The 25,985-nt window shown below is 33.3% G+C and overlaps 3 protein-coding genes across 7 annotated transcripts in view; 2 read left to right on the forward strand and 1 right to left on the reverse strand.

Annotated features, from left to right (window-relative positions):
• The window catches only part of LOC133204514 (cytoplasmic tRNA 2-thiolation protein 2-like), a 17,949-nt gene extending 6,583 nt beyond the window's left edge, over nt 1-11,366 (forward strand). Inside the window, exons 4-15 of the mRNA XM_061340262.1 lie at nt 87-147; nt 420-529; nt 849-1,060; nt 1,878-2,013; nt 2,361-2,410; nt 2,700-2,781; nt 3,126-3,217; nt 4,788-4,851; nt 6,590-6,747; nt 7,130-7,193; nt 10,352-10,410; nt 11,245-11,366. Coding sequence (XP_061196246.1) covers nt 87-147; nt 420-529; nt 849-1,060; nt 1,878-2,013; nt 2,361-2,410; nt 2,700-2,781; nt 3,126-3,217; nt 4,788-4,851; nt 6,590-6,747; nt 7,130-7,193; nt 10,352-10,410; nt 11,245-11,302 — 1,146 coding nt within the window. The 3' untranslated portion in view covers nt 11,303-11,366. The remainder of the gene's footprint in view (nt 1-86; nt 148-419; nt 530-848; nt 1,061-1,877; nt 2,014-2,360; nt 2,411-2,699; nt 2,782-3,125; nt 3,218-4,787; nt 4,852-6,589; nt 6,748-7,129; nt 7,194-10,351; nt 10,411-11,244) is intronic.
• LOC133206389 (E3 ubiquitin-protein ligase TRAF7-like) overlaps nt 1-25,985 on the forward strand; it is a 324,928-nt gene that overhangs the window by 240,798 nt on the left and 58,145 nt on the right. The gene's annotated exons all lie outside the window — the stretch shown is intronic.
• LOC133205948 (uncharacterized) overlaps nt 17,406-25,985 on the reverse strand; it is a 37,610-nt gene continuing 29,030 nt past the window's right edge. For all 5 annotated transcript variants that reach the window (XM_061341842.1, XM_061341844.1, XM_061341846.1 and 2 more), the window contains exons 2-3: nt 22,804-24,323; nt 17,406-19,450 (exon numbers count right to left, since the gene is read on the reverse strand). In XM_061341842.1, coding sequence (XP_061197826.1) covers nt 19,058-19,450; nt 22,804-24,323 — 1,913 coding nt within the window. In that variant the 3' untranslated portion in view covers nt 17,406-19,057. The remainder of the gene's footprint in view (nt 19,451-22,803; nt 24,324-25,985) is intronic.

The raw sequence follows: 25,985 nt of genomic DNA on the forward strand, positions 1-25,985 counted from the left end.
ATTAATTACCAGTAATTTTTTTGGACCTACTTCAAAAAAACATTTTAGATTCAAATTGTTATGGATATTTTATCTATCTCTTGAAGGGACTTAGTGGCCGTGCACATAAGAAGTTAAGATTCCAACCTGGGCTTGTCTTTATTGATGGTAAAGTTAACATATTCTTTTTTTATTCTGAATGTAAATCTTCATGAATTGAATCATTACACAGTAGAGGAGGGGGTAAAGCTATGCTTAACTATAACCGTGGCCGTGTTCTAAAATGATCAATACACTTAAATTTTGCTAATTTTATATTCTCTAAAAGAATGAGTGTTACCTTCAACATTATTTGTTATATTTTTGTTGTCCTTTTTTACTCGAAAACTTAATTTTTGGAGGAGTAATAAATTGATGACCTATTATGCAAATCATTGTAGAGGGTGTCACAGTGGGGATGTCAGCTGAGGAAAGACTGACAACATGTACACAGGTGTTAGAGATCATGGAAAAAACAGGATTTCCCTGCTACCTCAAGGCTCTGGAACAAGTAAGTATGCGGAGCTTTCAATTAGTATGGTTAATGTAGTTCATCTTCTACCTAAAGGCTTTGGATAGAGTGAAACAATTAAATGCCTAGAATACAATTATTTGCAAAATAGTGTTTTCTGAAATACAAAATTATTCTTAAATCCTTTATGATGATTTTTTTGATGTACATCAATCTCTACACAATCTTGAATGTCGCAGGTACATGTACATCAAAGACAAAGATTTTTACTTAATCATAAAGCACATTAATTCAAAATGGAAAGGAAAACACTAAATTATTCAGATTGTGCATAAAATATTGTTTTCATATTTTAAAGGCCATGGAGTTGGATAGAGAGAATGCTTCAAATTCACCACAATATTCTGCTGTAGAGACAAAAGAATCTGACACAGCCTTGGGGACTTCTGGTAAATCTGTGGAAAATATGGCTAAATTCCACAAGTATGATGAAGCAGAGGAGAAGCTTAAAGTCCTTCTAAACTCACTGAAATCTGTCACTGCTAAAGAGGACCTTATCAAAAGTCTCAGGTACAGATACTGATGAGGAAAAAAAAAATTAAATTACCCAGTAATTGGGTCAGACTAAATATTATTAACATATACCACAGTTTTTAAAACTTGTTCGTAAATTTGAACAATTTTAAATTGTAATTAAACATGTATTTGGAAATTGTTTTTTTTCTGTATAAGAAATGTGCTTCTTAGAATTATCATAGTTAAAGCTGAACATAAAAGGAATTTGTATGCCATATTCGATTATTCGCTTGCTATATCTGAGGGCCCCTATAAAAGCCGTTCACTTAGTCATTGTTCAGTGTAATCAGTTGTCACCGCTGTAGACGGACACATGTTGCACAGCACTCGGTGGCCAAAAAAAAAAAACTGTGTACTTCTTCTTCGGCAGGAGAGAAGGATACCAAAAGAAACTTAAAACAGTTGCATAGGACAGTGCAGTATACAAACAAACACAAATACACGTAACTGCAATAAAATAAATAAGCAAAGGCAATGCAAGATAACAAGCATGAACAGGTGTCGTCATTCCATGCCGATACCCGTGACAATAAAGCAGTCAGGTGTAACGAATGCGAAGGGTATATCTCGGTGCTGATATTGTAGATAATATAATTGAATATGGCGTATGCCTATTTACGAAATGTGTTCAGCTTTAATGGCAAATTTAGAATTTTGAACTGATATAATTTTTTAGAGTAATGTGTTTTGATACCCATTATTTTTGCTGTCAAAATGGGGCTTACATGTTAAAATCTGTGTAAAGAGAAGCATAAAAATACAAGCTTATCTGATATCTGATCTTTCCTAAGGTTTTAATTCCATTTTGTAGACAGAACATTCTGATTGACCTTGCTTGTAAGAAAGGTTACTCCAAGGTAATGTTGGGGCACTGCAGTACCAGACTGGCTGTCCATCTGCTCACTGACATAGCTCAGGGCAGGGGGGCACATGTTGCCATGGATACAGTAAGTCCCACAGTTCATAAAAAGTTTTGAATTGATTAAGTTACAAAATCATTAAACACATGGTAAAATGACTGTATTAGATAAATAATTATTAAGCGACATGGTAAAAGAAGATGAGAAGTATGATATGTAAACTTTTGGTATTACAAAAATCTGTGAAAAAACTGAAGATGGTATGGAATCACTAGGGTAAAATAAAAAAAAGAAGAAGACAATTCTGGAATTGAATTTCTGAATGTTTATGAAGTGGATGCTTAATTAAGCTACTATCAACATATTGTAAAGAGAAAGTAATATGTCTGCTATTCAACTTTTAAACACATTCCTAACTTTATCATCATCAACAGGCATTTGCAGATACAAGGTGCAGTGACATCACTATTGTTAGACCTATCAGGTAATCCAATCACTTCCTCTTGATACTGTAAAATACCCTTATAGCAAACATGCTTATAACGAATTGATGCTAACAGCGAAGTGATTTTCATTCTCCGTGGCTTTAAAATATACATGTATCGTGAACTTGATGGATATATCGATCGAATTACGTTTATAATGAAGCAAAATTGTCCATCTCCCTGGCACTTTGTTATAAGCGTGTTTTACTGTAGATGAGAAAATACTAATTAGTGTTGACTTAATTATGGTGTGTCTAATTTATCTTTTTTTTCCATGTCATATTTTAGAGACTTCAGCAGTAAAGAGGTCACAATGTACAATATCCTGAACAATGTACCTACTGTTTTTATTCCGACAATTACTACTAAGGTAATCATAGCTTGTATTTATGAATGCCTTTCACAATATGATGGAAGAACTATGTCAAAGAAATTGATTTTATTTGGAGCTATGTATATTCTTGAGTTGTTCTTGTAGGTATTTCTTGTTCAGTAATTGTGGCCATTTTAATAGAATTCTCCCTTTCGGATTTTCAATAAAAAAAAAAAAGAATAGCTAATTTTAAACTTTATCTCAATCAGTGATCAGAGATCATTACTAAATACCCCTAAAAGAAACAGTGGTTTGAATGTAGTGAAAATATGAATTTAAAAAAAAATACCTGTTTGCTATACATGTATTGGAATTTTGACTCTGATTTTTTTTTTATTTAGGCACCTGACAGTGCAAGTATAGAGCACCTTACAGAGAAGTTTGTGACAGGGTTACAGGCAGACTATCCCTCAACAACCAGCAATATAATGAGGTAGCTACACAGTCGTAAAAAATGTTATCAAGCTAAGCAATATCATAAAGTACCCAAGTAGTGGTAATATTTTTGCCTTCAAAACCAGTGCTAAATCTAGTTTAGCTACACAGAATTATAGAATTAACATATTTACCTCTACAACTAGCAATATAGGGAATATCTGGTAATTAAGGTGGTAAAATACTTTCTTTTTTCTAAGAATGTCATGAGACACCTGGAACCCATTCAGAATCCTACTTCCATTGAACATTAGTAAAATAAAGAGTTGGGTAGTTAACAGTAAAATATATGGCTTAGCCATCAAGGGCATTGCAAGCTATAGCTTCATAGTACTTACACACTCATCCACTGGTTGTGCTTGGGGTAGCTCTTTTATCAAACCAGTGACAGGAACTTTTCCCCAAGGGCTTGCCCAAGGGGAATAGTTTCAATTAAGGTTTTGATGAAAGAGCTATCCCACTCACAGCCAGTGGATAAGTGTTTTATTATAATGATGTATTTTATAATCTCTGAGGGTTGGTTATCACATTTCCTACCCCAGGATATAGCTTTGTGAAACTCTTCAGTGTTTAAAAATCGCCAACCAATCATATTGAGAAAATTGGGGTAAAAGTTGCATGGAAATTTTCTGTTGGGTGGGTAGCACAAACTGTTCCCAGTGGTATAACTTTGCTATAAGAAAAAAAAATTTCAGACTGTAAAAAATAGTTATTTTACCTTCTTAACTCTATACATGTATAGGAAACATTTTAACAAAAGTATAATAGCATATTTTGTTCTTCACAGCTAGTAATAAATTTAAAAAGTGGCTAATGAATACTTCTTTTCTATTATGAGCAATATATAAAGATGCCTGCAGTCTGGTCACATATACTTTCGTCTACTATTAATTTGGTTTACAAAGGCTAATGCAGGGAATGTAAATTTTGACTCTAATAAGATAATAAAAAACTGCAAAGACACTGATACCTTAATGATCTCTGAAGACACCCAGTAATTATAGTAATTATACTTCTTAGTAATACCAGTAATTATAGTAATTATACTTCTTAGTAGTACCAGTAATTATACATCTCGGTGCAAGTAAGAAAGTATAGTATTAAATACTGTAAACACAGGGTATTTTTTGCTCCCTTTATTTCTGCCTCTTTCACCCTCATTTTCAGTGGGTGAATTAAGGAATTAAAGCAGAGAACAAGAGAGAGAAAAAAAGCACCTGACTCAAAACTGGGTGAATTTACACAGACAAAGTTACATTATCTATTTAGTAACAATCTGGGTCATGGCAAATGGGAGGAAATCATTTAAAGCTTGATAGCCAGGGCAAAAATAACATGGGGCGAAAATAATCCTTTAAACAGTGTGTCGACCATTACAAGTAGATTGTACTCTCTCTTTTTTAGCTCACCTGAGCTGAAAACTCAAGTGAGCTTTTCTGATCACATTTTGTCCAGCATCCGTCTGGCTGTCTGTCTGTAAACTTTTTACATTTTTGATTTCTTTTCTATTTCTTTTGAATGTATATGACCTTTTACTTTATGTCTTTTTCAAAAAAAAATATTTTCAGGACTGGTGAAAAGTTACACACAGAAAAGAAAAAGGACACAGAGAGTCAGTGTGCTGTTTGTCAGGTGCTAATTTATAATGTCTTTCATGTGACAAAAAATTAGGGATGGCAATTGCTATAAACTGGTTAACCAATTAATTTGATTTTTTTGATTTCAAAATTTGCAGTCTGACAGTTTATTATTGGTAAAAGATTTTTGTAAGCATATGCATTTCTAAATACTATTTTGTATGTAAAGTTTTTAAAATTCCATCTTCTAAAATTCTATAAAGTAGTAAGAAAATTGCCTTTACTTTTGTGCAGTTCAAAATAATTAAATCACTTAAGAACGTTAACACTTGTCTGCCCTCATTTACATGTGACAGGTAATAATTATTAGAAGGGAATATGTGCTTACATGATTGTGTGCGTGACCCATTGTCTTAATTAAGTCATAAGTACATATATATAATCATTAATGGTCTAATTGATGATAAGTATAGGATTATCCAATGTTTTGTGATTATCTTTATCCAAAACGTTGTGACTGGTTTCTTTCTCAGAGGCTTTGGAAAAGTTTCTTTGAAGTACAGTCAAACCCCGTTATCTTGAACTCTGTGGGACCGAAAAAAAAACTTCGAGATATTCAAGGCTTCGAGATATCCAGGGTAAAATACTTAAAGAATAAGTGGTTGGGATTTCCAATTCACTTTGACTTATCCATGGTATGCGAGATATCAGTGTTTGAGATACTGAAGCATAACTGTATGTATATTCAAGTTTGATCAGGAGGGGTTAGTTACTGTAAGGTAAATTGAGGGTATAGTCAAACCTTTTTATCTTGTACTTGATGGGACCCAAAAAAAATTTCTAGATATTCAGGGGCTCAAGATATTGAAGTGAAAGTACATATTAAAAAAAAAAAAAAAAAAAAGAGTGGTTGGGACTTCCAATTCACTTCAGTATATCCATGTTATCTGAAATATCAGTGATCTAGATATCAGAGTTCAATTGTATAAGCAGTAAGTTTCTACTTTTTGGTGAGGATGAAAACTGACATGGGAGGCGTGATAATTCTTTGCTGCCTTTGTGAATTAGCATGTACTCCGATATCACTTATCACTTTGTAAAAAACCAAAAATAGACACATTTTTTACATAAGGACAGATGAAAAAAATCAAATAAATATACATTTTGATGTGGCCAACCTGTTAATTGAATGAAACAAAATTGCAGTGAACTGATTAGCAATTCTGCATGCCATCCCTATTTAAATGTACGTCCAGTGTGAGTAAAATTTGCATAACCATAGTGTCCTAATCACATAAATACAAACACAACAATTGTAAACCATTAAATTTCAAAAAAGTAAAATTTCAGGCACTTACTATATGTAAAGAATTGTCTTTATTACAAACTAAATTAAAACTAAAAGTGAAATCCTTCAACAAGCCATAAGGCTGTCGCTCATATCCAGTTTCTGTGATGCCAAGTGGATGAGAGTTATTGACAGCCCCTGGATGGGACACCAGTTCATTGCAGGTTAATCCCCAGTGTAAGCTTGTACCCATTGCAGCTGGGTAGACTGAGGCAATGCAGATAATGTGCCTTGTCTAAGACACTACACACAACATCATGTGCCCAATGCTGGGCTTGAGCCAGCAACCTTAAGGTTACTAGCCAAACACTTATGACCACTGAGCTATGTGCCCCACATTAAAAATAACCACACAATAAACCATTTATTTCAAATAAATGAAAATTATAGGCACTGCATGACTATATGTAAAAACAGGCTGATAACAATTTTCGTGACATTTTAGGCCCCCCTGGACACAGATGTACCGCCATCTTCAGCCCTGAGTGCTGTCCAGTTTTCAGAGACTGTGTCTCGTTGTAGTAGTGTCACACTCTCTATCTGTAACAGTGATAAAGAATGCTGTGGGCGTGGTGACGGGAGCTGTCAATCAAAAGATCCAACGTAAGTAAAACTGATAAAGAATATTTTGGTGTGCTGATGGATGATGCCCTTGTGGTTATTGGAAGTACATGTAAATAATATTGCTGGAAATTAAGCCACCTATTCCTGTCACCATCAATGGCAAAAAACATGCAGTATATGTAAAAGAACAAAGTACATGTTTTGTTATGAAGCCAACTTCTAAAAATTTTATTACCTTTAACTCTTTTTTTTAGATGCATTGTTTCTTGCAGTTATTTTTGACTAGTTTAGGAAGGATATTGTTTGATAATGTGTTACGTAGTGTTGAAGCTATATCAAAATTTCATGTAGAACTGGTTTTTCCTTCCTCAGTAATGTGGTGAACAAGTACCCAGGGTATAATGTGGCTTGTTTATTTTAGGTTAACACGAGAGGATGTCATATCAGCCCTCTGTTATGCTTGCAGACTCTTGATAAAAGAATTGGTGAGTCCAAGCATCATTGATAAATAATGAAATAAAAATATCCGACCAGGCCACTTTATTTATTTTTTTAATTTTTATTTATTTTTCTTTTTTATTACATTTTATTTAACATTGGGTTCAAATTTCAGTCAAAATAGTCAAGATGGTAGACTTGAAGAAATAAATTAATTTGGCCGTGTTTGTTTTTTCTCCATTCTGCAGTTCAGAATGGTGAAATGCAAAGACGGTTTACCATATACCAATAAGTCTACAAATTCACCAAAATGGAATCTGAAATCTAGAGAGTTAGCATTATATAAACTATTTTACCAGTCACCTATATGTAGGTCAAGTGTCGTAAGATGGCTCTCACAACCAAATAAGGTTCATTATAATGAATGGTCCACTGTTAGTCCAATGTTGCTGACTTTCCTGTGTTTTGATTCATGTACTGAATGAACGTTCACCAGGGTCATCAACTTTTATTATTTACATGTAACACTGTAGATTTTTATAGAATTTTTCTGTCATGCAATTCTACATGAAAAAAGGCAACCTGCAGGCAACCTTAAACTTAGAATGGCCAGTTAAATTTGAAGTAGGTTGCCATTTGGCAACCTTGTCAAAAAAAGCTACTTTAAGCATAGGCACAACCATTAATGAAACAGAAAATGGCTTCTTTCAATTTTGCCTTATCTGAGAAATCCAGGTAAAAATTTCTGTATGTACATGTATATTTATTTTGATATACTGTTGAACTTAAGTACAGTCAAACCTCATTATCTCGAACTCAGTGGGACCTAGAAGAAACATCGAGATATCTGAGATTTTGAGATATCAGGGGTAAAATACTTAAAGAATAAGCGGTTGGGACTTCCAAATCACTTTGACATATCCATGGTATTTGAGATATCAGTGTTTGAGATACCAAAGTTCAACTGTATATTGAACATCTGTATTTGAATACCTTAGATATGTCGAATGTGAGCTGGACATTCCAATCTCTTTTTATTCATTTCATCCTCAATATCTTGAATCATTGGATATCTCAAAGTATTTTTCTTGGCCACATTGAGTTCAAGATTATGAGGTGTAACTATATTCAAAATTTAGCTCCAACATAAACAATAGACTGTTTGAAATATTGCTATATAGGATTTATTATATAGAATATTATTAAAAAATTATATGCTTGAAGATTCATGAATTTGCACAAAAACCATTGTAAAATATTAATCCTCTTGAGATGAGTACACATACAGAAAATTTTCCATTTTTGCCTCAAACAGTTGATATTCAGATATAAATGAACAGGAAATCATACGATTTGCCAATTATTATTTTTTTTTATTGTATTTTTACAAGGAAACAATTTTTTTGACATTTGTATGTATACATGAATTAATTTTTTTTTTTAGAACATATATAACTATCAATTCTTAATGGGAGATTTAACAAAAGTTATGTACCCTTGTCACAATGTTTGACCTAGCTCACTCAGTTATAAACATATTAATGTTAAATCTTATCCATATAATTTTTCAAATAGATACCAGTTATCATTTGGACAATAAACTTATTTGCAAGTTCTGAACTCAGGTTCACCTGTAGTGAAAATAGGAATTAAAAAAACTTACTCCCTGAAGTGTGTACATGTATGCATCTTAAAAGAGTTTTTCCCCCTTAAGGGAGCCGACTGGGGTTTTATTGTGTGAAAACTACTATAGATAAACTCTTTAATTTTATACTATATGTACCTTACATTGACTTCAGTATATATGCCAAGTTTAGTGAAAATCTACCATCTGGTTATTTTTTAGGGAACATCTCAAAATACAGGTACATTTACTATAGGATTATATAGGAAAATACCATTTTTTCGCACTTAGGAGAAAATTATACAAATACTACTATAGACTTTTTGCTCAAATTACATTATTTGATGGATAATACTATATTGTACATTTTGGGAAAGAAACACAAAATTCTACCGTCTGGTTTCCAGAGGGGGCATCTCAAAATGTCAAAATTCATGATATTTTCCTGTTTTTATAGAGAACAACAAAACATGACATATACCACAGATTTACATAAAAAGTTATAAAAATGATTGCTAGATTCTCAATTCCCTATATTTAAAATTTCAAGAGCATATGTTTTATACTTTTTATTTTATGGCATAATTAATTACCCTGCTTAAAGAACTTCGGTTATTCATAACGTCAAAAACACACTATTACGACGTCTGTCTACCCATCATTTGAAAAATCGTTTAGAAATCAGTTATTTAAAAACGTAATTAAATTTTTTTAGCCTGAGAATCCCTAAATTTTTAATTTTTATAAATTATGTAAAAATAGTTGCTTTCAAAGAGTAAATACGCTTTATTTTACTATGCTGCGCGAAGTATTGCGCAATGAAAACCCCAGTCGGCCCCCTTAAATCCATTCATGTACAATACAGAACTAGTTAGTTAGACTCATTATTTAAAATTTCATCAAATAGGGCATTGACAGTATTTTTTTTTGCTATATCACCTTTAAAAATCCCAATAAAAGAAAAATATCCATGTATTTGTAAAATTACTTATAAAGTTGCTTTAGGGGATATTAATTGGTTATGATTGATTAACAGAGTTAGTTGTTATTAACACATTTTCTACCTGGATTTCCCAACAAAGGCATGTACGGTAACTATATAAAAATAAAAAGTTAAATTTAAAGACGAAATGACACTAATGATAACATTTACAGCATTACTTTGAACCTTTTGCCTACACGTTATTGCCATAGATTTTACCATTCCATGAATATACATGTATTTAGCACGTTTTATTCATTTAGTGTTTGCAATGGTGCTAATAAAATGATATACAGGCAATTTAGTCATTAGTGGGTGACATTCTATTCACAAATGCAAGATATATATTCTGTGGTTAGTATTGGTAGTTTTTACTATGCAGTATTATTGGTTCATAGAGATTGTATTTTTATTGAAAGCTAGTTTGCATTGAGAACTTCATTTACTAATATTAGATAAAATTCACATTTTTATTATTAAATCTTGATTTTGGTTTTTCCCAGCAGTCTAAAAGAAGTATATATCTACAATTAATATTCTTTCGAATGAGAATTAATAGTATTTGAAATGTTATAACAAACGTCATCCTTTTTACACAGGATGATGTGAATAAGTTGCCAAAGCATATCCTTGATGACATCAGCAAGAGACAAAGAAGGTATGCAATAAAAAAAAAACAAACAAACAAACTTAGAAATGAAATACAGTGTAACTAAAAAATATAATAAAGAAACTAAAATGAAATAAGGGTGATAGATATTTCTGTCTTTTTTCTTTTTTGGGGAGTGGGGGGGTGTTACCTATGGGCTTAAGGTTCATACACCTCTGCTCACTCATATAAATTTATGATTTTCCGAAAGAAATGATGTATTTTATAAGTAAAATACAAACAATTGTATCATAGCTTGTGGGCCAATTAAATTAAACAAAAAAGACATTTCAACTTGACAAATCTATGAAGGAATAATAGACATTTACGTCGTTAAGAGTTATCTCTCTTGTCAGAGTATCAATGAACTTTAATTAATAGAGATGGTTATTTGTATAAAGAACAGTATGTTTTTAATTAGTAGTTTACTTAAGAAATGAATTTAATTTTTGAAGATTCATGAGGACATGAATTACGACACTTGACGCTGACATATTTCATCAAGCGCGGTAGCGCTTCATGATAAATATGCCGGCGTGAAGCGTTTTAGTTCATGTACCTAATGAATTTTCAAAAATTAAATTCATTTCTTACATTTACATTATTTTCTGATGAGTTACCACAAAATACGCCATTCAACTGTCATTTTTCAAGCAAAACAGTTTGCACTATAGTTTTGACGTCAATTGCGGTATTATGACGTAACAATGGAGATATTTATGCTCATCCGTGGTAGTTCATGAGAAAATGAACAGTATTCAGATTTGCAAAGATTCTTAAGGAAAATTATTTAGAAATATAAATATTTAAATAATATGTATTTCTTTGTTATTGTATATGTAGGATAAAGATGAAGACAGAAATCGAGGATTTCCTACTGGACACGGAGGATCATGTTTAGAATAACACAAATTTTTAAAAAAAAAATTTCTGTGATTCAGAAGAGTAATTTTATAAATATTTGAAATAAATGACATGTTATTCATTGGAAGTTGTTATAAATTTCAGATCAACTTTTATTTTTATTACTGTGAATGCACTTAGTCAGAAATGTGACCTCTGAACAATTTATGTCCTTATTTGGTTATCATTATGTACAACAGAAAGTATAATTCACATTTAGATTATAGACCCACGCAATGCCAGAGGCCCAGAGTCAACACGTTGGCATGGGACCCCGGCCAATTTCATTCGATATTTTCGGGCTTGGTTGCCATGGGACCCCTGGCCAATTTCATTCGATATTTTCGAGCTTGCTTCTCTCATTGAGAAGCACCAATCAAATTAAAGCTTTCATGAATAGTTAGATAATATAAACAGAGAAGATTCAGTTGACACCTCAAATGCGTGTGTTACAAATTGTTTATCATAGATTGGCTTAATGTGATTGGTTGAGAGATAAGAAAAACAATCAAGATCTGTAATTTTTCCAAAAGACTTCGCTACGGTCAGCCCATGATCTATTGAATGAAATTGGCCAGGGGTCCCACAGCAATGTGTTGGCTCAGGACCCCTGGTGTTGCAAGGATGGATTAGACCCATCAATGAGGCAGAGGGATAGAGACCAGTGGGGGGGATTAGTTTTAAGTTTCTGTGAAGTACTAGTATACCTATAAATGAATTAAGTTGGAGGCATGTTGGGTTATAGGTCAAAATGTATAAGGAATACATGTCTAATTGAGGATTATATACCAGCCTGGAAGCACATGATAATTCTTGCATTAACCACATATTTTAAAAAAATATCACATACTCTTAGGTCACACAAGAAAAAGACACATTCTTTATATAAAGAGCCATAAAACCTAATACAGTTGAACCTTGCTATCTCGAACAGGGATAACTGGAATAACATGGATATGTCGAAGTGATTGAGAAGTCCTAAGCATGTTTTTTTAAGTATTTTACCCTCAATATCTCGAACCCTCGGATATCTCGGAAGTTTTTTCTCGGTCCCATCGAGTTCAAGATAACGAGGTTTGACTGTAGTTGTGATTACATAAAATTATTTTATGAAACTTTAGTTCGATCTTAAGAGTACCCTTTGACATTAATCAGACTGAAAATGAATTAAATACCAATTTCTTTCAGGCTAGTAGCGACACTTATCATTAATAACATCTACTCGATACTCATCATGATGGACTTTTGGAGCAGGAGCAGTTTATTTAACTATTTACTCTTCACTGCATTTTGTTATGAATGCTTAATTATCTTTCAGCAACAAAGTTTGGGAACATATTGTTTTTTTAATTTCTTTTCTTATTTCTTCTTTGGTACTTTTTTTGTCTGCAAATGTATAATATAAATATATATTATTAAGATATCTTATGATTAAATTAACATGATAGCAAGCATTTGCACATTTTCTTCACTCTGATAGACAGAAACAAAATCTCAATAACTTTCTTGTTTTTGGACAAAATATACTGTACCTAAAATTTTAAGATATCTGTACAGTCAAACCCTGTTATCTTGAGCTTGAGGGACTGAGAATATACTTTGAGATATCCAGGTTAAAATACATAAAGAAAAAGTGGTTGGGAGTTCCAACTCACTTTGACATAACCATGATATTCGAGATCTTTGTTTGAGATATCAAAGTTCAACTCTAGTATGAAGTTCTACCATACAATCATATGAAAATTCTTCAAAACAAGTTCATGCAAACGTGCTGCAATTTGATGGCTGAATTAATCTTTCATCAACTGAAACTTTCTTAGTTTAATGGTTTGCACTTGTATGTCGGTCAGTAGACCAAGAGTTTTCAGATAAATATCTTAGAACTCATTGCTTGACAGTCATCAAATTTGGTACACTGGTGTCCCCTGAGGAGTGGATGACCCCTATTGTACTTTGAGGTCACAAGATCAAATATCAAAAGGAACATAATATCTGTTCAATGTTTTGAGAACCCTTTGTTTGACAGACATCAAACACAGTACATTGGTTCCCCTTTAAGAATAGGTGACACCTTTTGATTTTAAGGTTGCAGAGTCAAATGTCAAGGGACAAACTACTCTGGATATAGGAAGATGTTTTCCGATCAGTATCTTCAGAACCCTTTGCTTGATGGATGTCAAACTTGTAAATTTGTTCCACTTAAAGCTGAACATGACTCGTAAATAGGCATACGCCATATTAGTTTTCCTATCTCCGATATCAGCTCTGGGGTATACCCTTCACATTCGTTACATCTGACTGTTTGTCATGGGTACTTGCATGGAATTGATGACACATGTTCATTTTGGTTAACTTGCATTACCTTTGTTTACATTTTACTGCAGTTTGTGTATTTGTGTTTGTTTTCACTGCACTGACTTAAGTTTCTATAATGGTAACTCTCTCTTCTGCCATCGAAGAAGCACACAGTTATGATGTACTTTAGTCACTACCGAGAGTTTTACAATAGCTATGTAGAATATGTCCATTCACACCACTGAAAACTGATTACACTGAACTGTAACCAAGTGAACAGCTTATGTAGGGGTTGTATAGGTGACGGAAAATGCAAAGTAATATGCCTGACTAACATAGATCTCTGCCTTTTATGAATCGTGTTCAGCTTTAAGGAGTACTGTTAGATGACCCCTATTGATTTTGAGGTTACAGGACATAGAAAGATATAGATGACATGAAACTTGGTATACTAGTTTTCTTCTGGAAATAGATGACCTATATCAAATTTGAGGTGACAAGGTCAAACTTCTCTCAACATAGGAAGATATTATTTGATCAGAATCTTGAGAACCCTTTACTAGACGGATATCAAACTTAACATACTGGTACCCCCTAAGGAGTAGATTGCCCTTATTAATTTCGAGGTCACACAAGTTCAAAGGTTAAGGGTTAAACAACACTGGACATAGGAAGATATCTTGAGAACTATATGCTTGACAGGCATCAAGCTTGTTACATTGGTACCCTCTAAGTAGTAAATTTCTCTTGAGATCTCGGTCTGTTAGAGATCAAACTTAGTAGTACAAATGTATTCTAGTCTCTGACTAGCAGATAACCCATTTTTTCACTATCATTGCAGACATTCTCAATTTAAAGTTAATCCTTTTAAATATTGCCACATGTTTCTAAAACATTTAGACCTCTGACCGAGCATCTCTTTTCACACAGAGATGTTTCAAAAATGTCAAACAAAAGTTTTGGCATTTTTAAAACTGAACCATGGGGTCATTTCTGGGGCTTGACATTTCTGTATTTTAATTCTTCAAACATATTCTTCTTTTATTCATACTGATGATGGTGGACTGGCATATTCTAAAATATTGATTGAACCCAAAATATCGGCGATCATAGAAAATTCAAGTCATTTGGTAAACAAGTGTACATACATACTTCGGTGACATAAAATGTCTTAATTCAGAACAAAAGCAAAAAAGGGGGCAATTTGATAAAAACTTTATTTTTAGAAAGGCTTTTACTTATTTTGTTTCAACAGACTTTATTGAACAGGAGCACTTTTTTAAACTGTATATTTATTAAATTTTTTAACATTTTTTGTGTCAATTTATACAAAACTAGTTCACATCTAAGTTAAGCACAACTAACAAAATAACATCATATATAACATCATTGTAACAGATAATTTTCTCAGCACAGGATAAAGTAGAATGCAGAAAATATTCAGACAAAAAAATTAACAACAAGCAAGATTAAACATGTGTACATGTAAGTCATTCATTGCTAGTCTGTACTACATGCACCAACCTTAAATTATTATCTTGCTCATAACTAAACTTTTTCATTTTACAGAAAAGGGATATGTGCACATATAAGTGAAGATGTAGAAAGGTTTTTCAAGCACTTGATATACAAATACTGCTAGTATGTCAACTGAGAAACTATGAAGACACAATGGTTCATGGGATTCTGTCTTGAGAGATTAGAAACACTGTAAAATCATCAGTATTTATGGTATGGTCCGAGCTATTTTCTCAGTGGATGTATAGATGTGTTCCATTCTTAAGAGAAAACTCAGCTGTTTTAAAACGGTGAAAAAGTTGACCAGAGAAATTACCTTATCTACTCTGGTCATGATTAATAGGACCGTACAAGATATAATCCTTATGAAAACTAAGGATCTTTGGCACAGAGACCAGATTTACAATGTTTCTTTACATCTTTTTAATGGCCACTCATCTATTCTAGAATGAACTTGAAAGTATACCGTTATTCCACACATTTTTTGTAAGCAATTTTGATCCTCTCTGCAAATGGAGCTTGTCAACTTGAACTTAAGACAGTGCATCATGGACCGCTGGAAGTTATGATTGGATGATAAAAAAGATTTGTGAAAAACTCTAATACCTGTTTGTGGCAGTATTAACAGTCACCAGTTTGCTTCATTACAAAGTACTTCACAGTTCACTGGGTTTAATAAACAACATAATGTTGCCCAAATTGCATCAATAGGCAACACTGAAAACAATGCAAGGAAAATTTGAGATACATTTCCCCCTACGATAATTATTCTATAGGCCCCCAAACAGATCATTTTCAACAAAACAATATATTTAATTCTCTTGTTATTTTTTTTCCTGGTGTGAAATGTGCAAAAATGTCTGAAAATGAACAAAAAAATGTGTTAACTTGGACAACATGAAAGGCACTGGGTATATGCAGATTGTGCGATGTTGTGATGTAATAATTCCTCCAGATCTTTTTAGCTGCCGGCCCCTGACCTTTCACTATCACAAAATGGGACACTTAAGTGTGAACCTTCAGTCTTCTGAATCCCTGAGCTAAATCGTATTTCCCGTCGCACAAAGGATGAACATGAAGTTGTTAGATGCAATGGCATTGTTCAAATGGGTATTCTGGGAAATGAAATGCAGTACATGCAATTTAAATGTTGAAATGCATTGTAAAATGTTAACAATTTTTTTTTCAAAGAAAATTTTACAAGCTTTATTCTCTCTTCCATGTGAGACTGTGAAATGCTGACAAGCAGTAAAAATTTTGCTTTTTATGACAAGAGGTATCATTTTCAAAGATTATGAAGAGTTTTAAGCATATAAATGTGTTCTACTGACTTAATCTTCAAAGTTTAAATAGGAAAAATAATAGTTAATATTCTGAGATTTTAATCTAAAGTTTAAATAATTTGTATGTCTGTGATGCCAAACTAAGGTTTAAGGCATAAAACAATATACAAGCAAATTCTTTATCCTTTTTAATTTCCTATTTAAAGTCAGCAACATTCTTGAGAATGCCAAAAATTATTGCAAAATTTTCATAGATGGTATGTCATAGGAAGGTTGAAAACTACTGATTGTTAAAAAAGTAATGCAGTTTTCAACTAAAACTTATTTTTTAAACAAATATATTGACACAGTGTGGACCTAGGTTTGTTTCTCAGTATGAAATTTCCCAGGATTTTTTTAAATAATCCGACACTGCCCAGTGGTTCTGTAATCGAAATGTATTGTAAATCATAAAAAAAATTATTTTCAACTGTTGGTACAAATATTCCAAACATTGGTATTTTTTCCCTGTGTATTTTTAAATTGCTTCTCCTTTGTCCCTTATCAGTTAAGTAAGGCACTGTAATCTGCGTACTGTGTGCAATGTATCAAAAATTTCAGTGAAAAGCTAACTTAAATCAATTGCTCAGAAATTGCCTCGGATGATATTGCCAGTAATTTGAGATCTAAAAGGAATTGAGTAGACTATATAAGTTGTGTACATGTACATGCATTTCATGGAAACAATCCATTTATAAACTAACCTATGTAAAGATCTTGATATAAACTACATTGTAAATGGAAATGCAAAGAAAATTAGGAAAAGGGGTCGTCTCTAATGAACTTCATGAAAAGAATGAAAAGTCAAACCTAAATTCTCCCTGCTTCTTTTTTATTTAGACGACCAAATTGTATAAGAATTACTGTACTATTACTGAAAGCTAGAATATATCCCAAGTTGTCACAAATTCAGTGGGGAGGAGTTAAATCTTAAAAACATTGTGGATCTGAATTTTGACAAACTTGTTTCGTCATCCCTAATGATTAGTAGCAGTTGTTGCCCTTTGCATCTGTGTTGCTCCAATTTACTGCGTGTAACAATAACAATGTATAACAACATACAAATGCTATACTCATAGCACAAATTCCCGATTCCTGTCTCACCAGAGTTTGATAATTGCTCATCAAATGTGCTAGCTGCTTGACATTAGCCATATAAGATTTCTACATGACTCGTTTGTTATGAACAAGATGAGAAAAGATGGTTTTAGTTTACAGACCACATTTCCTTCAATATTGCATGACTGTGATGCGTAATCCCTTAAAACATGGATATAGGCATTGCAAAACAGCAACTATATTGTCTTGAGAATTCTTTTTTTTTAAGCAAGATTGGTATCATTTTTCTCTGACATTTTCCACTTTATGGTATCACCTAATGAATAAAAAAGTTTGCTATGTATAATATTTTAACATTGACTGTACTCTGTGCGTCTCTTAGTAATTTTGACAAAAAGTGCATTCAAGATAAAAAGGTATAAAAGACAGATATGTTATCAATACAGTACGTGGCATTTTTATAACAGAAACTCATCATTTGATCGAACAATAATTCACATATGAAGTATTTAGTTTAAATCCATTTAAAAAAAAATTAAAATTTTCTTCTTTCAAGTAAAATTATATCCAATATACATTTACAACATTAATTGCTTTCCATAAAATTTGAGATACACTTGTATTGTGCGTTATCTATAATAAAAATAATCTAAAATTATCACAATTTTCCATGAAACAACATGAAATAACAAGAAAAGACAATTTGTAACATAATCCATTTAGGATTTGTACAGTAAATGTCAATTAATTAAAAAAATTCAATGAATCATGTATTATATAAGAAAGCACTCTAAAAATACTGATGACATGATAAAAATCTGTCAACTCACTGCCATGGGGGCAAAAATATATAGTTCTTTAAAAAATGTCAATTTTAAGAATTTCTATGAGGATTATTTGTTCAATAAACACAAGATTTATGTTCAATAGGCTCAATCTTTTCATACAAAAAATTAATAGCTTCCAGCAGATCTCTGTAATATTTTGGGTTTTCTCAAAAAATAGAGGAAAATACTATAAACTGCAATGTTCCTATTGTTTCACGGCCTGTAAATGAGCCTCAGAATGAGTTGATTATATACCTTCAGTAATATACATAACACCTGGGAATCTATCTAGACTATCAAGCATTTAAAATCTTCTATTTAGCACTTTTGAAGAAAAAAAAAAACCATATTATAGTGCTGGGACTGTAAAACAATTGCACTAAAACAGCAACCTGATCGAGTCAATGTCTCTCCACAGAGTGCAACCTTTTAAAACGAATCCAAAGGAACATATTTAACCAATAAAAAAGGTTAGCAGGAACACAATGTAAATGTACGATATAAACTAAGTCAAATGTTGGCATACACTAATTTGTACCTTTTCTTGTGTTCCAGGCATGTCTTTTTCTTGACACAAAAATTCAGATGACAATATCAAGGTCTCATCAGATTGCTGTTATAAAAAAAAAAACAATGATGGGTATAGATAATAATTTTGCTGTGTAACAACAAAATAAAGAAATAATAATAACAAAGATATATAATTTGTTTGAGTAGAAGGGGTGTGGAATATCAGGTAACACTATAGCGGGCAGTCTCCTGTTTAACTTCAACAGTGTCCTTTGGGGGATCTACGTGGTGACTTGACATGGTGGAAAGATGATGTTTCCTGGAGCGGTTCTCCAGGTCACTGGGGGAGTTTCTCTTGTGGGCAGGGCTCAGTGAGGAGGTGGAATTTCTGAGGGATGACCTGTGGGGTGATTCTTTCAGCTCCAGCTGCTGTTGCTGGGAGATCTCTGCTGCCCGCTCCTGTACGTCTTTGTGTGTTAAGGAGATGCATACATCTCCCACAGTGAGCTTCTGGCAGTCCAGTCCGTACCTATGAAGACTTCGCTCCGGCTCACAAGATGACCAACCTTGTCCAAAGACAAAGAAAGGATGCTCTAATGTAGCTTCCACAGTCACCTGAAATTTTAATCAATATGTACCTTAGACAGGTCATTTATATATACAAAAAGAAAAAAAAATTAATTCAGTACATCAGAGAAGTTATCTTCATAAAAAACATACAGTCAAACCTCATTATCTCGAACTCAATGGGACCGAGGAAAAATTTCGAGATATTTGAGGATTCGAGATATCCAGGGTAAAAAACTTAAAGAAGAAGGGGCCGAGACTTAATTTAAAAATGCTTCGACATATCCATGGTATTCGAGATATCAGTGTTCGAGATACCGAAGTTCAACTGTATTTGGAATCTGGTACATGTATTACATTATACAGTTTTTTGTACCTCTTATGGTGGCTGACAGAACAATCAACCATTTTAACCAAGTTAAAATCAAAATATGATTGACTGATAATTTCAGAAGTAATTAATAAAGATATGATTGTGAAATGATGTCCCAGCTGATAACAATAGTTCTATTTGATCATAAAATATGGCCTTGACCTAGCCTTTACCTTAGTAAAAGACATTTAAGTCTATAATATTGAATAGGTATGATTATAAAGTTATAAAGTTGGGGACATAAACAGTAAGGCTACCATGAACAATAACTCCCCCCTCCCCCAAATCTATAAAGTCCAATAAATGACAATATCAGAAATATGGGATGTTTATTACAGAGGTGTGATGTGCAATATAATGTCAGTAATTATAAAGAAAGACTGAGATCTGAGGTGGTGAAAGTGACAAGGCAAGACATCCTGAGGTCGTGCCCTTGTCAGAAAGGTCAAACAACAATCCAACATAAAAAACATACATTCATCAAAATCAAAAATTATCCTACAGAATATCACAATATTCTGAATCTAGTATAATGCCAGAGTTTAATTTTAAACCTTAAAGGGGCCTGGACACAGTTGCATTGTTCACAATTTTAAATTTCTATTTTTATTCAATAAATAAATTCAGTTATTAAATGAATTGAACTTATATACATGAATATTCTTAGAATTCAATGACAACGACATTCTTCATAACATCACATCAAACATCTGTGTTTGTAAACAGGGCAAGAGCTCTGTTATTGTTTACGTTTAACTGGGTATGTTCAATTTGTTCACTGTGCACACATCACTGAGCAAGAACTGATACTGGTGAGTTGGTTTTTCTTTCTCACATTTCTACTCTGAATTTTCTGGATTATAGTTTTAATATTTTGCATTAATACACAACCTAATTTCTACTTTTCTTAAGTATTAAGGATAAAGTTTAGTTCGTGAAGTGCAAGGATACGTGTCAATCAAACATGTCCCAAAATTTGTAGTTTTAATAATTTCCATATGAAAGAAGTTTCTAAACATGCTTTTAATATATTTCAGTGTGAAATGCTCTAGCAACATATAAGTCATGATATTATACTGAAAATTTTAGAATTTTGATATAATTAACTTCAAATCTGTGTCCAAGCCCCTTTTATAGATTATATATGCTAAATAATTTTTAACATTGTGTTTGTATTTATAGAATTATCATTGTTGCAAATGTTGATATGACTGTTGTCATCAGACTCCATAATTGAGGGGGTTCCACTGTAAAATTGCTATAATTTCTATTGTACAATTAAGGCAAAAATTATTGGAGGAGGCATCCTCCCTTTCCTATGGCCCCACAAGAAAGTGCCAGGCTGCTCTTAATCCTAATTTAAAACCTGTCATTTGATGAAATTTACTCAATGAAAAAATACGTGCTTTAAATCACCATTCACTTCCATCTGCTAGGAATTCATATTACATATGAAATATAAAAAGAAATTTGAGAATTTACAGTGCAGTTTTACCAGTCATTTTAATGTCATTTTTTAAATCTAAAACCTTTCACGAGCAGCATCTCTTCCAATATTGATGAGCAAACTAATCTCCTGCCCCCTCACTCTATGCTTCGTTATGTGACAAAACCATGATGGAATTATTAATGGTGGCGTGGGAGTGCAGCGCCACACTGTCAACAAGTTGACGATTTTTGATCAATACAGGACAAACTGGGAGCATTGATTGTCACTAGCTGTCTGCACTGTCATGTGTAAGGCGGCAAATCAGCAGAAAGTAATCAGTTTACACCCTCAAAAATATATATGGATTTCCTGCTCATAATATACTATCCATACTTAAAACCAATTCTTACAAATGGGGGGGGGGGGGGTCTGTGTGTCTTAAATGTCTTACTACAATTATAACTACGTGTATCTATGCAAGGCCTCCCAATTGATTTTCACTTCTAGAAACATCAAAAATACTGAAAAGTGTAGGAGAGACATTTTAATTATTCAGAAAATTTATTGACTGTTTACAATTTACTGTAGTCATTTATTACTATGAATGTTCAAAGTGACATTTATAAATTTTTCAGCTCATTGCCCTTGTCCCAGAAAATTTGAAACAAGAAAAAAATCCTATTAAAAAAATTTAGCTAATTTTAACTTTTATGGATTGAATATATGCTTGTTTGAATTTAAATCTCAAGCTTTATGAAATTTTGCATGCTAAAAAAAATAGCATTCAGCTTTTTATTTTTTTGAAATCTTAAACAGTCATCAAGAGAACATAATAAAGAGAATAGAATTGTGTAGCTTTTTCACAAAAAATAGAGAAAAAGATGAAGAGACAGAAATCCCATTGGTAATAGAGTCATTGAAAATATTACAAGATTTTCTTGCAAACTTTTCAAAATGATGCATAAGTGCAGGATAAAAATGTTTAAATACTGTATCATTTTCTTAAAATCAACCCTCAAAATAATCTATTTTTATCTCTGAAATGAGTATTAATTAGGTTTTACAAAATTTATAAATGTGTCAAAAAATGTTATCCTTCTTGCACTATAGTATGAAATGCAGACATATTTATTCTTAGCAATGCTAATTATTTCCCTGATAATGGCAAAACTATGTGATTGTTAAGTTTGAGTTGTAATGCAGACATTTACAACCAACTACATAACTGCAATGCATAGATCTGAACAACTTTTATTACTTTTTTTTAATTACTCTTTAGACATTAAGAGGGCTTTCAAAAAGATTAGCAACAGGTGGTACTTTTACAAAAATAGGAGGTACCTTGTGGACAGATTTTAATTAAATATCTTATTGAATTTTTCACCAATGAATACATTAGCCAGTACAATCATGATTTCAGCTGGGTAAAAGTACCAGATACCAGCAGATTTTGAAAGGCCTGCTGTATACTGTCAAAGAAGTTAGTGCAACAGGTAATAATCTCTTTACACCCAATGACACATTACACCACGAATGAAATTTTTATTTTTTTCAGCATACTGACAAAATCAACAAGAAATCAAATTTATTGCTACTCACCTGTACTTTGTGTTCTCCGACCACAAAGCCAAGAATGGCCGTACTGTGGTCTGGATTGAATTCAATTTTCACCACAGTACTGGAATCTATTTTGAGATCACTGCTTATTTCTGCACTCTGTACAAAATCATCTGTTTGCAAGTCCTCCACTCGTTTTAATTCACCATTACTAAGCTGTATAATTGATCCTTTCATGAAATGGGGAGGGTAATGTAATTGTGCGCTTGAGCCCTGGGTCATGGCTGGGCTCTGTCGCATGGAGGTCTGCAGAGGCATCATGGTGTGCACACTGGGCCCCTCATCCATGGAATGTTTGGTAGACACCCCACCATGATTATTTTTTGATCGTTTGAGGGCAGGTTCATCCCCTGTGTAAGTGGAGAACCTTGAGTCTAAGTGAGAACTCTGTATTGCACTGTCTGAGGGGCGAGTCAGAATACGGTGTTTTAAACTACCCTCCTTCCCACTAGGCACTTTGTAGCTTACCTCGCGGTGAGAATCCCGACGAGGTGGGTCCTTAAATGATACAGATTTACCTCCAGAAAATTCAAGTGATGAAAGACTTTGAGCACGCTCATCCTTCAGACGAGATATCATTTCATGTTCCTCTGGTAGTTTTTCTCTTTTCATGTCCCCATGAACGATCTCAGCCTGGCTGGCTCCATGGTGAGCATCAGGGCTCGGAGACATTGAGGCTGACATTGAGCGTGGGTGAGAGCTACTGAGCCCTGAATACTGTGTCACTGGACCATATGTATTGCGTGGAATTTGGGTGTGGGAAGTCTGTTGCACAACAGTGCCCATACTCTGTAACACAGCTGAGTAGGACTCAATTTGGGGATAAGGTCCTGATAGAATACCAGACCTCTGTAAATTATATGGACTCTGATAAAATGTATTATAATGTGCTAACGATTGTAAGTGTGGTCCTTGCACTGAAGATGGACTATGTCCTTGCAGCGAGTAAGGAGATACTGAGCTGCTAGCACTACCCCCTGGTGAATACAAACCAGGGTACTGACTATTTCCGTGGGTAAGAAGTCTAGAGGCAGCTTCATTCATTGGGGGTCGGAAAACCCCAGACATACTACCTGGTGAGGCTGCTGAAGCTAACATGGTTGTAGAGAGGGATTCACTTCCTATGTTGCTGGCATTACTTATCATACCTTCGGAAGGCCTCGGAGGTGAAGACTGATTGGTAGAGCCATCATGAAGCCAACTGATATTTTCACTGCTATTATGAGGAGCACTTCCAGTCATTCTACTGAACCCATTGTTGTTTTTATTCATTCGTTCACTACTGTCATTTTTCAGGTCCAGAGCCTCATTGTTGTTTTCCTCTATCCTGGCTTTGATTCTCTCCCCTTTGCTCACTTGTTGCTCATTGCCTCGGTGCGTCTCTATCCTTTGTGTCAGCAGCTGACAAAGGGTCTTGTGATGCACAGATTTCGTGGATGGAGCGAAGCCATGTCGTACATCAGAAATTGAATTAATGGACGCTGCATTCACATCTTCCGTTTCTGAAATAAAATGAATAAAAGTTTTGAACTATCTCTCCCTGTAATCTATCGAATTTTCCTCATTTCCAAGTGAACATAGACCTTGATTTTTAAAAAATCAGAACCCATTTACAGATAAAAGCTCTCTTATGTACGTCACCAGATGGATTGATTCCTATTTAGCTTAACACAAAAAATCTCAGGCAGTTGTGTAATTTGTACCACAGTATATTGATTTACATAATCATCATATGCACTTTTGAATACTAATTATAGTGATGTTATTTCAGACCAGAAGAGGAATTATATTTATAGCATTGATAAGTCATAACTTGAAGTTTATAAATATAAATGGACTTGGATCGTACTTCCTCGCATGTTGACAGGAAAAGAAGAGTAAATATAAGCATGTATATATAAATAAACACATCATAGTCATACCAACCACTGTTTGTGGTGGTTATCAGATATTTACTGCACATCTACATACAGTGATAGTAGTAAATCTAGTACTATATTTAATAACAGGACATTCTTCCCACGTATTAAAGGCAGTGACTAGGATATTAAATCTCACTCAACAGCAGTACATATGTGTACATATGTATATATTAACTATATTTATACATGTAGGCATAAATCCTTAAGGAATTTAAATGTCTTCATAATCAGTCCATTCATCAGGAATTGAATGAATGAAATACAACAAAGAGATCACAACTGACAAACTGCCAAGCTGGAAAATACTAGGGCAGTTTTGGACATTGTTTGAATCACTTTGGGATTTAAAAAAAGGACCCTTATTGATTAGTGTGTATTAAGGTTGGCTGACTGCATGGACTCTTTCATGCACATCAATGACCAGAGAGAGCAAATCAATATTAGACTGACCATAACTAAACAGCATCCATCATTGATTAGACCAGGGTCATAAACACACAGCAAACTGACCTAATCCATGGTCCTAATGTGCTGGTTAATTTCCATCAAATTGTACAATTACTCTTCAATGTGTGAACACTACCATTTCTTTTCATGTTTTTACAGTTCCAGACAAAACAATTTAATAGTCTTCAGATGTTTGGGAAATAATATGGAGGGCACACCAAGTGCATTTCCAATCACATGACCCAATATATTCTAGTTAAGCAGGTTTGAATTTTTTTGTGTTGACGCCCACACAGCTATGATTTTTCTCATCTAAATTACCATTTTTCATGCACCAAAATGTAATTCATATCAACTTTCATGGCCAATATTCTAACTTATTGATAGCCAGTAGCCATAATTAGTATCGAAAGTAACAGTGAATTTGTTCTCTCTTGGGCTTTTTTCATTGCTTAATATTCCACAATCATACCCAACGACACACATTATTTTATAGAACTATTTGTGCAAATTTTGATAACAAAACTGTCCATTCAAATGCATACTGTTCACAAGAAAAAAGCTGAACTGCACCCTTTAAATTAAGTTTCTTAATTCAGTCCTTGTTTTTTCTTTCTTTTTTGAATACCAAGACTTTTTTTTTAACTGTCAGTAACCTTCAACCAATTACCATGGTACCTAAAACGTTCACCAGCTAATTTGGAAGATTTCTTTAACCAAACCTTCATCCCACAAACTGAGAAATCAGCAGTATTAGGAACAAAACAGTAAAATACAAGTCTACATCTATAAAAA

The sequence above is a fragment of the Saccostrea echinata genome, unplaced genomic scaffold (genome assembly GCF_033153115.1).
Source record: "Saccostrea echinata isolate AGI-Se365-2 ecotype Australia unplaced genomic scaffold, CSIRO_AGI_Sech_v1 ptg000054l, whole genome shotgun sequence".
Classification (NCBI taxonomy): Eukaryota; Metazoa; Mollusca; class Bivalvia; order Ostreida; family Ostreidae; genus Saccostrea; species Saccostrea echinata.